This window comes from Anolis carolinensis, unplaced genomic scaffold, assembly GCF_035594765.1.
Source record: "Anolis carolinensis isolate JA03-04 unplaced genomic scaffold, rAnoCar3.1.pri scaffold_7, whole genome shotgun sequence".
NCBI classification, from domain to species: Eukaryota; Metazoa; Chordata; class Lepidosauria; order Squamata; family Dactyloidae; genus Anolis; species Anolis carolinensis.
In genome coordinates this window covers 1,401,800-1,415,718 of record NW_026943818.1, presented here as the reverse complement: position 1 = coordinate 1,415,718, position 13,919 = coordinate 1,401,800, and the positions used below count along the sequence as shown (strand labels likewise).

Genomic DNA, 13,919 nt, shown 5'->3' with positions numbered 1-13,919 from the left:
GAAAAATAAAGTCCTAATTAGAGGGAGGAATAATTGTTTTTATCCAATTGCTGCCAGTTAGAAGGCTAAGCTCCGCTCACTTGGTCTCCTAGCAACCTACTCAGCCCAGGAGACCCTTTACCTTAACTACCACCAATTCCTCAATACTTTATTTCCCATACCACCAGACTTCGCCACAGCAACGCATGGCCGGGCACAGCTAGTTGTAATATATAACTGTATTCAACAAATCAAAAACTATTTACTACCCTTATTTCCATGTACAACAATCTATGGAACCTCTTGCAGCTTCCACGCTGATTTCTCTCTATTTTAGTTTCAATGTAGTCTTGAGCAATGAATAATAATAATATAATAGTAATAATATGATAATTTACTACAATAATAATAGAATAATAATAGAAATATTATGAGCATTTTCTGGCCAGAATCAGGATAAAAGGGGACTCTTTTAACTCGTGTTTTTTGTCCATCACAGTGAATTACTGTGGATTTACCATAAGTCAAAGTCGACTTGATCGTAGTTAAGAACAATGGCATGGGTTTGCTCTACAGGCGGGAGGAAAGGAAATCATGTGTTTTACGCAAGTGCCGGGATATACAATGATGCGAATATGAGCATTTTCCGTCCAGAATCGGGATAAAAAGAGACTCTTTTAACTCATGTTTTTTGTCCATTGCAGTGAATCACTGTGGATTTACCATAAGTCAAAGTCGACTTGATTGTTTGTAGTTAAGAACAATGGCATGGATTTGCTCTACAGGGGGAGGAAAGGAAATCATGTATTTTACGCAAGCGCCGGGATATACAATGATGTGAATATTAACATTTTCTGGCCAGAATCGGGATAAAAGGGGATTCTTTTAACTCGTGTTTTTCGTCCATTGCAGCGAATCAGTATACATTTACCAGGCTATACAGCAGTGGTTCTCAATCTGTGGGTCCCCAGATGTTTTGGCCTTCAAATCCCAGAAATCCTAAAAAAATCCCTGGTAAACCAGCTGGGATTTCTGGGAGTTGTAGGCCAAAACACCCACAGGTTGAGAACCACTGATATACAGTGATGTGAATATGCACATTTTCCGGCCGGAATAAAGTGTGACCTTTTTAACTCGTATTTTTCGTCCATTGCTGCATCGTGTAGTCCTTTTAACCCAGTAACTTCCGTGTTTTAGGTTCTGTATAGAAGAGCCTCTAGTGCCTCCAAAAAGAGGCCACGGTGGAGACTCACCAGATCTGGATGCCAATTTGCTTCTCCAGGCTGCTGTTGGGCGTCAGCATCCTCGAGCGCCTCCGTGCGCTGGACACGGTCACCACCACCACCCGGAAAAGCACAAAGGTGTTCACCTGGGAGGCAAGGAGAGAGCGGTCTCTATTGCGCCAAATTGTTATGTGTGTGTGTGTAAAGAAATCCTTGCAAAGTTGCTTGCAAGATCTCTGCAAAGAGGGAGCTCAGCTTTTTGCAGAGGCAAGCCACACCTCAAACAATGTATCGGTTTGATGGCAGATGGCTGGGTTTGTCAGTTGGGAATCTGGGCTTGCAGGGAGAGCACAGAAAAGACAGGCTCTCTAGCTACGGTCAAGTAGCAGTTTAATTATGCCATGCTGTGTAAATAGAATGCTGATTGATTAGTTATTGATCCTATGCAACTACAAGGACATTGTACGATTGCTGAACTGTTTATCTAACTTCAGCTCAACAAGTAACGTTTCTTTGTTCTTTCAATTCCTCTGCCTGGTCTGAGTCTTTTGCACATGGTGTTAACTGGACGCTGCTGGTTCCGCTATACACACTCGCTAACAGTCTCCTCAGGACTCTGGGAGTTGCAGTCCTCCCAAAAAGGACAGGAGAACAACCTTCTTACGTGGCTATCATCCCCATCCCCATCCCAGCTAAACATGCATTTTCTGGCTCAGCTTCTTCTCAACCGGTTAAAGGTTTGGACCAACCGTCAAGACAAAGAGGACCGGCCCAACGAAGGCCCAGATGATGTCCGTCTGCACGTTCAGCCAGCAGTGGTTGTCGGCCACGTACTTGTTGAAGGAGGTGGCCAGGGTCACGCCAACAATGACGATGGGAAGCCCTGAGGAGAGAAGAGTGGGACATGGTAGCTAAGGAAAGGTATGGATCCAGGACGGAGATCGCTCTCTCTGGAGTCTGAAACGAACCCCATCCGGTGATGTAGTAAAACTTCATCCTCCGGTCCTCACTCATGTTGACTGCCACCACTTTGCTCCACAGTAGAAGACCTTCCACCAGCATCCAGGCAAAAGCGGCCATGAAGAAGAGGTGGAGGAAGGCCGTGACGGCGAAGCAGACTCCCTACGAGGTGGGACAAGAGAAGATCAGGACCAGAGGATTTGCCAGTTTGGTCTACCAAGCAAAAGCAAATCGGGTCTGGTGGTACATCACCGATCCACCGATTCCCCCGCTTCTCCTACCTGGTTGGTTTTGGCCAACTCGCTAAACATGAGCAAAGCTTCTGCAGCCGCCAAGGCGAAGATCAGGTTCTTGTGCACCGTGGTTCGCTCGCTCTTGGGGACACTAGGTATATAATACAGGTGCGTTTCATTTTTATTTCTCGTTTTTTCTACCAAGGACAAGTCTCAACGGAGCGTCAAAGTCTTACCCAACAGCCAAGAAGAGGACAAAGGTGACGATCAGGGCACAGAAGGAAACGCCGCAGCCGACGAACGTCAGGGTCTTCAGGACGGACTCCTCCTCTGCGCTCCGCTGCTCGGACATTAAGGAGAGAATGGAAGGGAAAATGGCATGCCCACTAGACATGTCCAAAAAATCGTTTTGAATCGTATATCGGAATTATTTCGGATTGTTCTCGCTTTTTGATACGCATTCCGAGACATTGTCTCACAGCGCAACCAGCAATGTAATTCGAACCATTGTTGGCCCATTCTCTAATTGTCTCTTAATGTTTTATTTCCCCCCCCCCAAAAAATTTTTTTAAAAATATATTTAAAAAAATATTTTTTTAAAAAAATTTGTTTCTGCAACCCACCTTGAATGGGAGCTTAGCGCAGCCTTAACCTGGCTGCCGCTCCCAAGCCAATCAGAAGCTTCCACGATGGACGCAAAGGTGGGGGCTAACGTCCTCTGCGTCCACATGGAAGATTGCCATACAAGCCCGGTGTGTAGCGATTGCGCATGCGCGTCCGCCATTTTAGAAACATTTAGAATCATTATGAATTTTCTGAAATTTTTGGGTGAAAAAATCGGAAATACTTTCTATATCGAAGCGCCAGCGCCCCCTACTTTAGAAACGAGAATTGAAACTTTTTTTCATCGATCGGACATGCTCAAAGGAAGGCTGCTTCTGCCCCCGTTTGTGGCCCTTCCCCGGACCTCACCTGGACCTCAAACACCTGCAGCAGCACCGCAAAGTTGGTGGTGTGGTTGCAAGAACAGGCGGTGAATTCCGGGTGGGAATTGACTACAGAACAGCCAGCGGTGGACCAGCTTCCGACTCCTTCCGGACTAGAAAAAGCGAGGAAAGGAGGTAGACGGAGAGCAGAACCAAACACCCAAGCAGCAAAGCTTAGAGACATAGAAGGACAGAAGAGAGGAGAAAAGAAGCAAGATGGGAACTCCAAGGAGATAATGCCTCAACCAGATCCCTTTCCTTCTCTTTTCCTCGGTGGTGCAAACAGAGAAACAAGCATCCTTTTGACTTTGATAGAAAAAGATTCAAGATGGGTTTTCAGGACCTGGTGCATTACCCAATATGATATCTGCAATCTTGGAAAAGCAGACTGTTTAGATGCCCAACGAGAAGGATGTCCTGCACAGGGTGAATACAGCAATCCCTTGTGTCCTGCATCGGGAAATATTTACGGCCCGGAGAGACAACTCGCATTCCTCCCCGTTGTAATTTTCCAATGTCTCCGGCCTGGAGATATAACTCAAGGGTTGGCGGGGAGTAATTCTAGGAAAGGTCAGGTGCTGTCAAATCACTCGTCCGGGCGAAGGGACCCTTCCGGGCAAGGCCAGCACTCCCTTCAAGAGCCTGGACGGAGGGCCAGAGGGCAAGAACAAACGTGGCGCTGGCTGTCCGTCGGTCCTTGACACTCGGGTGACTGACGGGCTCAATTCTGCCAGGAAAATGCCAAAGTCTCAACTGGTCCCCACCTTGGGGTTGTGTCATCTTGTTGAACCAACATCATCATGGGCTACACTTAGACGATGCCAAGATCATACGATCATTTACCTGGCCCGCGGCCTCCGTTTTATAATATAATATTTTTATATCATTTTAATAATATATTGTACTAGCTGTGCCCGGCCACGCGTTGCTGTGGCGTTGTCTGGTGGTGTTGGTGAGAAATGGTTGAGGTAGTGGTGGTATTGAATGTCTGTTGTATGATTGTCTTTATGTTTAGTATGCACACTGAAGTGGATTATATAGCAGTGTGGAGTCAAGATAATCCAGTTCAAAACAGATAATATAAGATTCTAAATGGGTTATATAGCTGAGTCTACACTGCCATATAATCCAGTTCAAAACTGATAATCTGTGGGAGAGGCCTAAGTGAGACCTAACTGTGCCTGTCCCCTGGGCTGAGTAGCTTGCTAGGAGACCAAGTGGGCGGAGCTTAGCCTTCAAAGTGGCAGCAATTGGATAAAAGCTATTATTCCTCTCCCTGTAATTAGGACTTTATTTTTCTTTTCTTTTTGTTGTATCAACCTAGAGCCGTGGATGATGGGTTGTGTTGTCAAATTTCGAGGTTGGGGGGCCTGTAGTTTTGTTGTTTTGTCTGCTGCCCTGATGCCATCACTCTTTTATATATATAGATGTACATATAATATTGATAATAATATTATAATGTTATACCATATAATACCAATACCATATAATAATATTAATTATATGTTATATATTACATATAATATTACAGTACATACTTGGTTTATTTTGCTCTGACGGCTCACCTTTTGCTGAAGTTCCAGAAAGCGCAGACGGGAACAACAAGCTGGTCTGGAAGAGCCTGGAGACGGGAAGGAGTCCGGAAAGAGACAGAAAAAAAGGAGCAAAAGACCATGTCGGTAGGGCCATGGATCCACTTCATGTATTCGTTCCAGCTAGAAAGCAACTTACCCATATCCCCAAACATTAAAAGATATTTCCTTTGATTTTAGGGCTGGGAACCAAGCCTTACCTGGGCCTGGTGATGGAGGCGGTAATGCACAGAGGTGCTGATTTCCTCGTAATCGCTGACCAGCGTGGAGGAGATGATGGAGGAGCCCACCTGGGTGCTGACGTACCTGGGCAGGAACAAATAGGTCATGTCCAAGGCAGGAATCACTGCCTTGCTGGGAGCTTTCCAGGCTATATGGTCATGTCCCAGAAGCATTCTCTCCTGACGTTTCACCCACATCTATAGCAGGCATTCCCAGAGGTTGTGATGTCTGTTGGAAACTAGGCAAGTGGGGTTTATATATCTCCAGCGTGTGAAGTGTGGATGTTGGCATTGGCCACCTTGATTCGCTGCTTCAAAGTCTGCCTGCTTCCTGCTTAGGGGAATCCTTTGTTGGGAGGTGTTAGCTGCCCCTGATTGTTTCCTGTGTTTTCGGAGTGTTGCTCTTTATTTACGGTTCTTTATTTATCAAAAGACTCTAGAATCAGGACATTTGGGAGATTTGAACCCTGGGGTCTTAGCCTAACACACAAACGGTCCCCCTTCCCTGCAAGTGATATACAGTAGAGTCTCACTTATCCAACATTCACTTATCCAACGTTCTGGATTATCCAACGCAGTCTGCCTTTTAGTAGTCAATGTCTCTGTAGTCAATGTTTTCAATACAGTAGAGTCTCACTTATCCAAGCTAAACATAATAAAACTACTACCACTACTACATAATAAACATAATAAACATAATAAAACTACTACCACTACTACAGTAGAGTCTCACTTATCCAACATAAACGGGCCGGCAGAAGCTTGGATAAGTGAATATGTTGGATAATAAGGAGAGATTAAGGAAAAGCCTATTAAACATCAAATTAGGTTATGATTTTACAAATTAAGCACCAAAACATCATGTTCAACAACAAATTTGATAGAAAAAGTAGTTCAATACATAGTAATGTTATGTTGTAATTACTGTATTTACGAAGTTAGCACCAAAATATCACGATATATTGAAAACATTGAATACAAAAATGGCTTGGATTATCCAGAATCTTAGATAAGCGAGGCTTGGATAAGTGAGACTCTACTGTACATTGTGATATTTTGGTGCTAAATTCGTAAATACAGTAATCACAACATAACATTACTGCATATTGAACTACTTTTTCTAACAAATTTGTTGTCTAACATGATGTTTTGGTGCTTAATTTGTAAAATCATAACCTAATTTGATGTTTAATAGACTTTTCCTTGATCCCTCCTTATTCTCCAACATATTCGCTTATCTAATGTTCTGCCGACCCATTTATGTTGGATAAGTGAGACTCTACTGTATATATATATATATGGATGTGAATGCAATACATTTCTTGGACGTGCCCATCCGAAAGGTACCACTGCTACCTAGTGTCCAGATAAGGAAACTACACTGGGTTGTTTATTGGATTCACCAAAGTCTAGTCCAGGGTTCCTCAAACTTTTTAGACCGAGGGCCGGTCCACAATCCTTCAGACTGTCGAGGGGCCGGATTATCATTTGAAAAAAAAAATACAAACAAATTCCGATGCACACTGCACATGTCTTATTTGTAGTGCAACAACAACAACAACAACAAGAAGAACAATGAAAGAACAATACATTATTTAAAAATAAAAACAATTTTAACCAACATACATTTATCAGGATTTCAATGGGAAGTGTGGTCTTGCTTCTGGCCAATGAGATAGTCAAGTTAATTAGGATTGGTGTTGTTGTTGTTGTTGTTGTGTGCCTTCAAGTCATTTCAGACTTTGGGCGAGCCTAAGCCTAAAATTTATTTATTTATTTATTTATTTATTTATTATTTACTGCATTTATTTACTACATTTGTATCACACCCTTCTCACCCCAAAGGGGACTCAGAGTGGCTTACAAATTATATGTACATACAATATATTATATTATTAGCATAGCACAATACAGTAGAGTCTCACTTATCCAACGTAAACGGGCCGGCAGAACGTTGGATAAGCGAATATGTTGGATAATAAGGAGAGATTAAGGAAAAGCCTATTAAACATCAAATTAGGTTATGATTTTACAAATCAAACACCAAAACATCATGTTATACAACAAATTTGATAGAAAAAGTAGTTCAATACGCAGTAATGTTATGTTGTAATTACTGTATTTACGAATTTAGCACCAAAATATCACGATATATTGAAAACATTGACTACAAAAATGCGTTGGATAATCCAGAACGTTGGATAAGCGAGTGTTGGATAAGTGAGACTCTACTGTATTAGCATTATATATTGCTATATTGAACTATACCACTATACTGTAATATTATTAGTAATATTATATGTAATACTAGCTGTGCCCGGCCACGCATTGCTGTGGCGTTGTCTGGTGGTGTTGGTGAGAAATTGTTGAGGTAGTGGTGGTATTGAATGTCTGTTGTATGGTTGTCTTTATGTTTAGCATGCACACTGAAGTGGATTATATGGCAGTGTGGAGTCAAGATAATCCAGTTCAAAGCAGATAATATAAGATTATAAATGGGTTATATAGCTGTGTGGAAGGGCCTTGAGTCTACACTGCCATATAATCCAGTTAAAATCTGATAATCTGTGGAAGAGGCCTAAGTGAGGCCTAACTGTGCCTGTCCCTTGGGCTGAGTAGGTTGCTAGGAGACCAAGTGGGCGGAGCTTAGCCTTCAAACTGGCAGCAATTGGATAAAAACTATTATTCCTCTCCCTCTAATTAGGACTTTATTTTTCTTTTCTTTTTGTTGTATCAACCTAGAGGCGTGGATGATGGGTTGTGTTGTCAAATTTCGAGGTTGGGGGGCCTGTAGTTTTGTTGTTTTGTCCGCTGCCCTGATGCCATCACTCTTTTATATATATAGATAGAATATATAATTGATATTATTATATGGTATTATTATTAGTGTTATATTGTATCACATTACAATATTATCAATATTTATATGTATATACAATATATTATATTATAAAACCGAGGGCAGGGGCCAGGTAAATGACCTTGGAGGGCCGCATCCGGCCCCCGGGCCTTAGTTTGGGGACCCTTGGTCTAGTCCGATTCGAACTTTCCACCAAATGTTTTGGACTTTAGGAATGGTGGGAGTTGGAGTCCAAAACACCTGGAGGGAGGGCCAAAGTTGGCCCAGGCCTACGCTAGACTTAAAGGGGAAAGAGTTTATTTCAGTTCCGATCCTTCTTCCACTTTAGGATGTTTGTTTACCTCCGGCCTCCATCCGACACAGCGGCATCCTCGAACACGGCACCGGCACCACTCAAAAGGCGCTGCAGAGACCCGTACCTGTACCAGGTGTTTGTGAGGGTGATGTGCTTCAGGCCTGAGGAAGGAATCAGAGCAGAGGAGACCACTGATGGCAGGTTCATGAGACAAATCCCATTCAACACTCTACACCAGGGGTCCCCAAACTAAGGCCCAGGGGCCGGATGCAGCCCTCCAAGGTCATTCACCTGGCCCCCGCCCTCAGTTTTATAATATAATATTTTTATATCAGTTTTAATAATATAATATATTGTATGTACATATAATATTGATAATAATCTTATGTTATACAATATAATACTAATAGTAATACAATATAATAATATTAATTATATGTTGTATATTACATATTATATAATAGTTTAGTGGTATAGTTCAATATAGTAATATATAATGCTAATATTGTGTTAAGCTAATAATATAATATATTGTATGTACATATAATATGGATAATAATCTTATGTTATACAATATAATACTAATAGTAATACAATATAATAATATTAATTATATGTTGTATATTACATATTATATAATAGTTTAGTGGTATAGTTCAATATAGTAATATATAATGCTAATATTGTGTTAAGCTAATAATATAATATATTGTATGTACATATAATATGGATAATAATCTTATGTTATACAATATAATACTAATAGTAATACAATATAATAATATTAATTATATGTTGTATATTACATATTATATAATAGTTTAGTGGTATAGTTCAATATAGTAATATATAATGCTAATATTGTGTTAAGCTAATAATATAATATATTGTATGTACATATAATATTGATAATAATCTTATGTTATACAATATAATACTAATAGTAATACAATATAATAATATTAATTATATGTTGTATATTACATATTATATAATAGTTTAGTGGTATAGTTCAATATAGTAATATATAATGCTAATATTGTGTTAAGCTAATAATATAATATATTGTATGTACATATAATATTGATAATAATCTTATGTTATACAATATAATACTAATAGTAATACAATATAATAATATTAATTATATGTTGTATATTACATATTATATAATAGTTTAGTGGTATAGTTCAATATAGTAATATATAATGCTAATATTGTGTTAAGCTAATAATATAATATATTTTATGTACATATAATATTGATAATAATCTTATGTTATACAATATAATACTAATAGTAATACAATATAATAATATTAATTATATGTTGTATATTACATATTATATAATAGTTTAGTGGTATAGTTCAATATAGTAATATATAATGCTAATATTGTGTTAAGCTAATAATATAATATATTGTATGTACATACAGCTGCTCTGAGTCCCCTTCGGGGTGAGAAGGGTGGGATATAAATGTAGTAAATAAATGCAGTAAATAAATAAATAATTTTAGGGTTGTTGTATGTCTTTCGGGCTGTGTGGCCATGTTCCAGAAGCATTCTCTCCTGACGTTTCGCCCACATCTATGGCAGGCATCCTCAGAGGTTGTGAGGTATCCATACCTCACAACCTCTGAGGATGCCTGCCATAGATGTGGGCGAAACGTCAGGAGAGAATGCTTCTGGAACATGGCCACACAGCCCGAAAGACATACAACAACCCTGTGATTCTGGCCATGAAAGCCTTCGACAACACAAATAATTTTAGACTTAGGCTCGGCCAAATTCTGACATGACTTGAAGGCACACAACAGCAACAACAACAATCTTAATTAACTTGACTATCTCATTGGCCAGTAGAAGGTCCACACTTTCCATTGAAATCCTGATATGTTTATGTTGGTTAAAATTGTTTTCATTTTTAAATATTGTATTGTTCATTCATTGTTGTTGTTGTTGTTGTTGTTGCACTACAAATAAGACCTGTGCAGTATGCATAGGAATTTGTTTGTATTTTTTTTTTCAAATGATAATTTGGCCCCTCCACAGTCTGAAGGATTGTGGACCGGCCCTCTGCTTAAAAAGTTTGGGGACCCCTGCTCTACACTCTCCACTTGGAATTTTTTGCACATTGAAAACCAAGCCATTCCTTCATTTCTTTATAACAGGGGCAGCTCACAAGAGAGTCTAGTGCAGGGGTCCCCAACCTAAGGCCCGGGGGCCACATGTGGCCCATCGAAGCCATTTATCCGGCCCCCGCGGCACGCCTTCCAAAGCTCTGCTTGTTTATAATGGTATTTCAATTATTATTTAATTTGCCAGTGCTTTTGGCGCACAAAGGCAGAAGGGAGTTGGACGAAATAGCCGAAGGGGTCTTTTCCAATCCTTATTATTATTATTGACACAAAGACACAGTATAACACAGCAAATGAAATATATATATATACAGTAGAGTCTCACTTATCCAACATAAACGGGCCAGCAGAATGTTGGATGAGCGAATATGTTGGATAATAAGGAGGCATTAATTAAAAGCCTATTAAACATCAAATTAGGTTATGATTTTACAAATGAAGCACCAAAACATCATGTTAGACAACAAATTTGGCAGAAAACGTAGTTCAATACGCAGTAATGCTACGTAGTAATTACTGTACTTATGAATTTAGCACCAAAATATCACGATGTATTGAAAATATTGACTACAAAAATGCGTTGGATAATCCAGAATGTTGGATAAGCGAGGGTTGGATAAGTGAGACTCTACTGTGTATATATATACTAGCTGTGCCCGGCCACGCGTTGCTGTGGCAAAGTTGTGGTGGTATTGATTAAAAATTGTTGTGTAATTTTTATTTGACGTCATTTGCATTTTTTAATTAATTTTATTGTAAGTTATATTTTTATTTATTATATTTTATTATTTTCTTGTATTATTTTTAGTTATTTTCTGTTATTATAGTATTTTATTGTATCCATTTTTTAGTGTTTTTTATTATTTTTTATTGGGTTGCTAGGAGACCAAGTTGGAGGAGCTTAGCCTTCTAACTGGCAGCAATTGGATAAAAGCAATTATTCCTCTCTCTCTAATTAGGACTTTATTTTTCTTTTCTTTTTGTTGTATCAACCTAGAGGCGTGGATGATGGGTTGTGTTGTCAAATTTCGAGGTTGGAGGGCCTGTAGTTTTGTTGTTTTGTGGATCGCCATGATGCCATCACTCTTTTATATATATAGATATGCTGGATTTCGTATCACAAAATCACAAGTTGAGCACTTCCCCAGCGTTTAGGACTGTGCGATGTGTATGATGATGATGATGATTATTATTATTATTAACATTGAGGCTGGGTGGCCATCTATCAGAGGTGCTTTGCTTGTGCTTTTGGTGCACAAACGTAGAAGGGGGTTGGACTCAATGGCCCAAGGGGTCTCTCTTCCAACCATCTTTATTATTTTTATTATGATTATGATTAACATTGAGGTTGTATTTGTTTCCGGTTGATTTTTTTTACTTCATAATAAGAGATGTGCAGTCTGCATAGGAATTTGTTTATAGGGGGGGGGGGGGGGGTTCAACTATACTTGGGCCCTCCAATGGTCTGAGGGACCATGAACTGGCCCCCTGTTTAAAAAGTTTGGGGATCCCTGGTCTAGTTCAACCCTGTTGAAAACCCCATTCTCCATCCCTCCATCCTCAGAGTCCTTTCTCGACTTCTATACGTCCAAACCATATTTATTTGTGTCATGGACGCAACCACATACCTCTCCCTCTCAGTCTCTCCACTTCCTCTGTTGGAACCTCGATCCAATCGGGCACCTCTTGGCGCTGGTTCGGCATCACATACGCAGCCGGCGTGCCAAGCTCCATGCGCCGGACTTCCACACCTGGGAACATGGAAGCGATCGGTGCGTTTAGGTATATATATTTATCTCAACAGTAGATGCAAGGGGTTGGACTGGATGGCCTTTGGAGCCTCGTCCAATGCTAGGATTCTATGAACTCACCAATATTCTTGTTCTGGAAGGTGACTTTTGGCCTCTCTGTGCTCAGGAGCTGCTGGAAGGCGGAAGCCATCTTATCCACGTTTTCAACCACAGCCATGGGTCCGCCGATGATCTAGAAAAGCACACGAGTGACTAAATGAAGACCATAAATAAAGGCATCTGAGAATGTTCAGGGAGAATTGCAGATAAGTCAGGTTGACCCAGCTGATGAGTGGAATTTTTTAGATCGTTCTCAGGCAACCGGTGAAATTGAAAGTACCAGATCCCTAGAGAAAAGGCCTTGGGAAGACGAGGAGGTTTCAAGAGAGCCTAGATTAGATCTGAGAATGCAGGACATGAAAAGTAGGCAAGCGAATTCGAGATAAGGCCCTGAAATCCAGGTGCCTTAGACATGATTTTATGGGAACCTGGTTGGGTTCAAATTAAGTGCTTTGGCTTCAAATATCTCCGAGGTGACAACGTTGATAAACGGGAAACAGTATCCTGTTTATGTTCCAAGTTCCTGATTCTTGGATTGTCAAGCTTCTTTTAGTTCCTCCTGTCGTTTTTTTGTCATATTTTTGGTTAGTATCATGGTTTTATCCCTATTAATTTTAAGACCTAAGACTTCTCCAAATTTTCTAACTACAGACGAATTTCTCTCCTAAACAAGGACTATAAAATATTTACAAGTATTATTGCGGACAGAATGAAAGAATTCTTGGGGGTTTGGATAGGAGAGGAACAATCGGGCTTCCTGCCTGGAAGACATATGAAAGATAACGTCAGGGAAATAATAAATATATTAGAACATTATGAATTTAACACAAAAGGAGAATAGGCTTTACAGTAGAGTCTCACTTATCCAACATAAACGGGCCGGCAGAATGTTGGATAAGCGAATATGTTGGATAATAAGGAAGCATTAAGGAAAAGCCTATTAAACATCAAATTAGGTTATGATTTTACAAATGAAGCACCAAAACATCATGTTAGACAACAAATTTGACAGAAAAAGTAGTTTAATGCACAGTAATGCTATGTAGTAATTACTGTATTTACAAATTTAGCACCAAAATATCATAATGTATTGAAAACATTGACTACAAAAATGCGTTAGATAATCCAGAACGTTGGATAAGCGAGTCTTGGATAAGTGAGACTCTACTGTACTTACAATAGACATGGAAAAGGCATTTGATAATCTAAATTGGGATTTTTTTTTCAAATTATTAATTAGAGAATTAGACATGGGGCATAAAGTTATAAATGCAAAAAAATAAGATTTATGATAAACAAGAAGTGAAAATCAAAATTAATACATTGAAATCAGAAAATTTCAAAATCTTTAAATAATAATAATAATAATAATAATAATAATTTTATTTGTATCCCGCCTCCATCTCCCCCGAAGGGGACTCGGGGCGGCTTACAGCAAAATCAAAATACAAACAATGATAAAATATAAAACATCAGGACAAAAACAAAAACCAATAAAAAATTACACAATAAGTTAAAAAACACAACGCAGAATTAAAACATCAGGTTAAAAACAATGAGGTTGCAATAGTGGATAAGCAA

The 13,919-nt window shown here is 39.5% G+C and overlaps 1 protein-coding gene across 1 annotated transcript in view; it reads right to left on the bottom strand.

Moving 5' to 3' along the window:
- adgrd2 (adhesion G protein-coupled receptor D2) overlaps window positions 1-13,919 on the bottom strand; it is a 52,217-nt gene that overhangs the window by 31,580 nt on the left and 6,718 nt on the right. The window contains exons 8-18 of the mRNA XM_062959324.1: window positions 12,360-12,471; window positions 12,117-12,239; window positions 8,396-8,510; window positions 5,174-5,279; window positions 4,947-5,002; window positions 3,368-3,494; window positions 2,632-2,735; window positions 2,444-2,546; window positions 2,171-2,324; window positions 1,952-2,085; window positions 1,233-1,348 (exon numbers count right to left, since the gene is read on the bottom strand). Of these exons, the coding sequence (XP_062815394.1) occupies window positions 1,233-1,348; window positions 1,952-2,085; window positions 2,171-2,324; window positions 2,444-2,546; window positions 2,632-2,735; window positions 3,368-3,494; window positions 4,947-5,002; window positions 5,174-5,279; window positions 8,396-8,510; window positions 12,117-12,239; window positions 12,360-12,471 (1,250 nt within the window). The remainder of the gene's footprint in view (window positions 1-1,232; window positions 1,349-1,951; window positions 2,086-2,170; window positions 2,325-2,443; window positions 2,547-2,631; window positions 2,736-3,367; window positions 3,495-4,946; window positions 5,003-5,173; window positions 5,280-8,395; window positions 8,511-12,116; window positions 12,240-12,359; window positions 12,472-13,919) is intronic.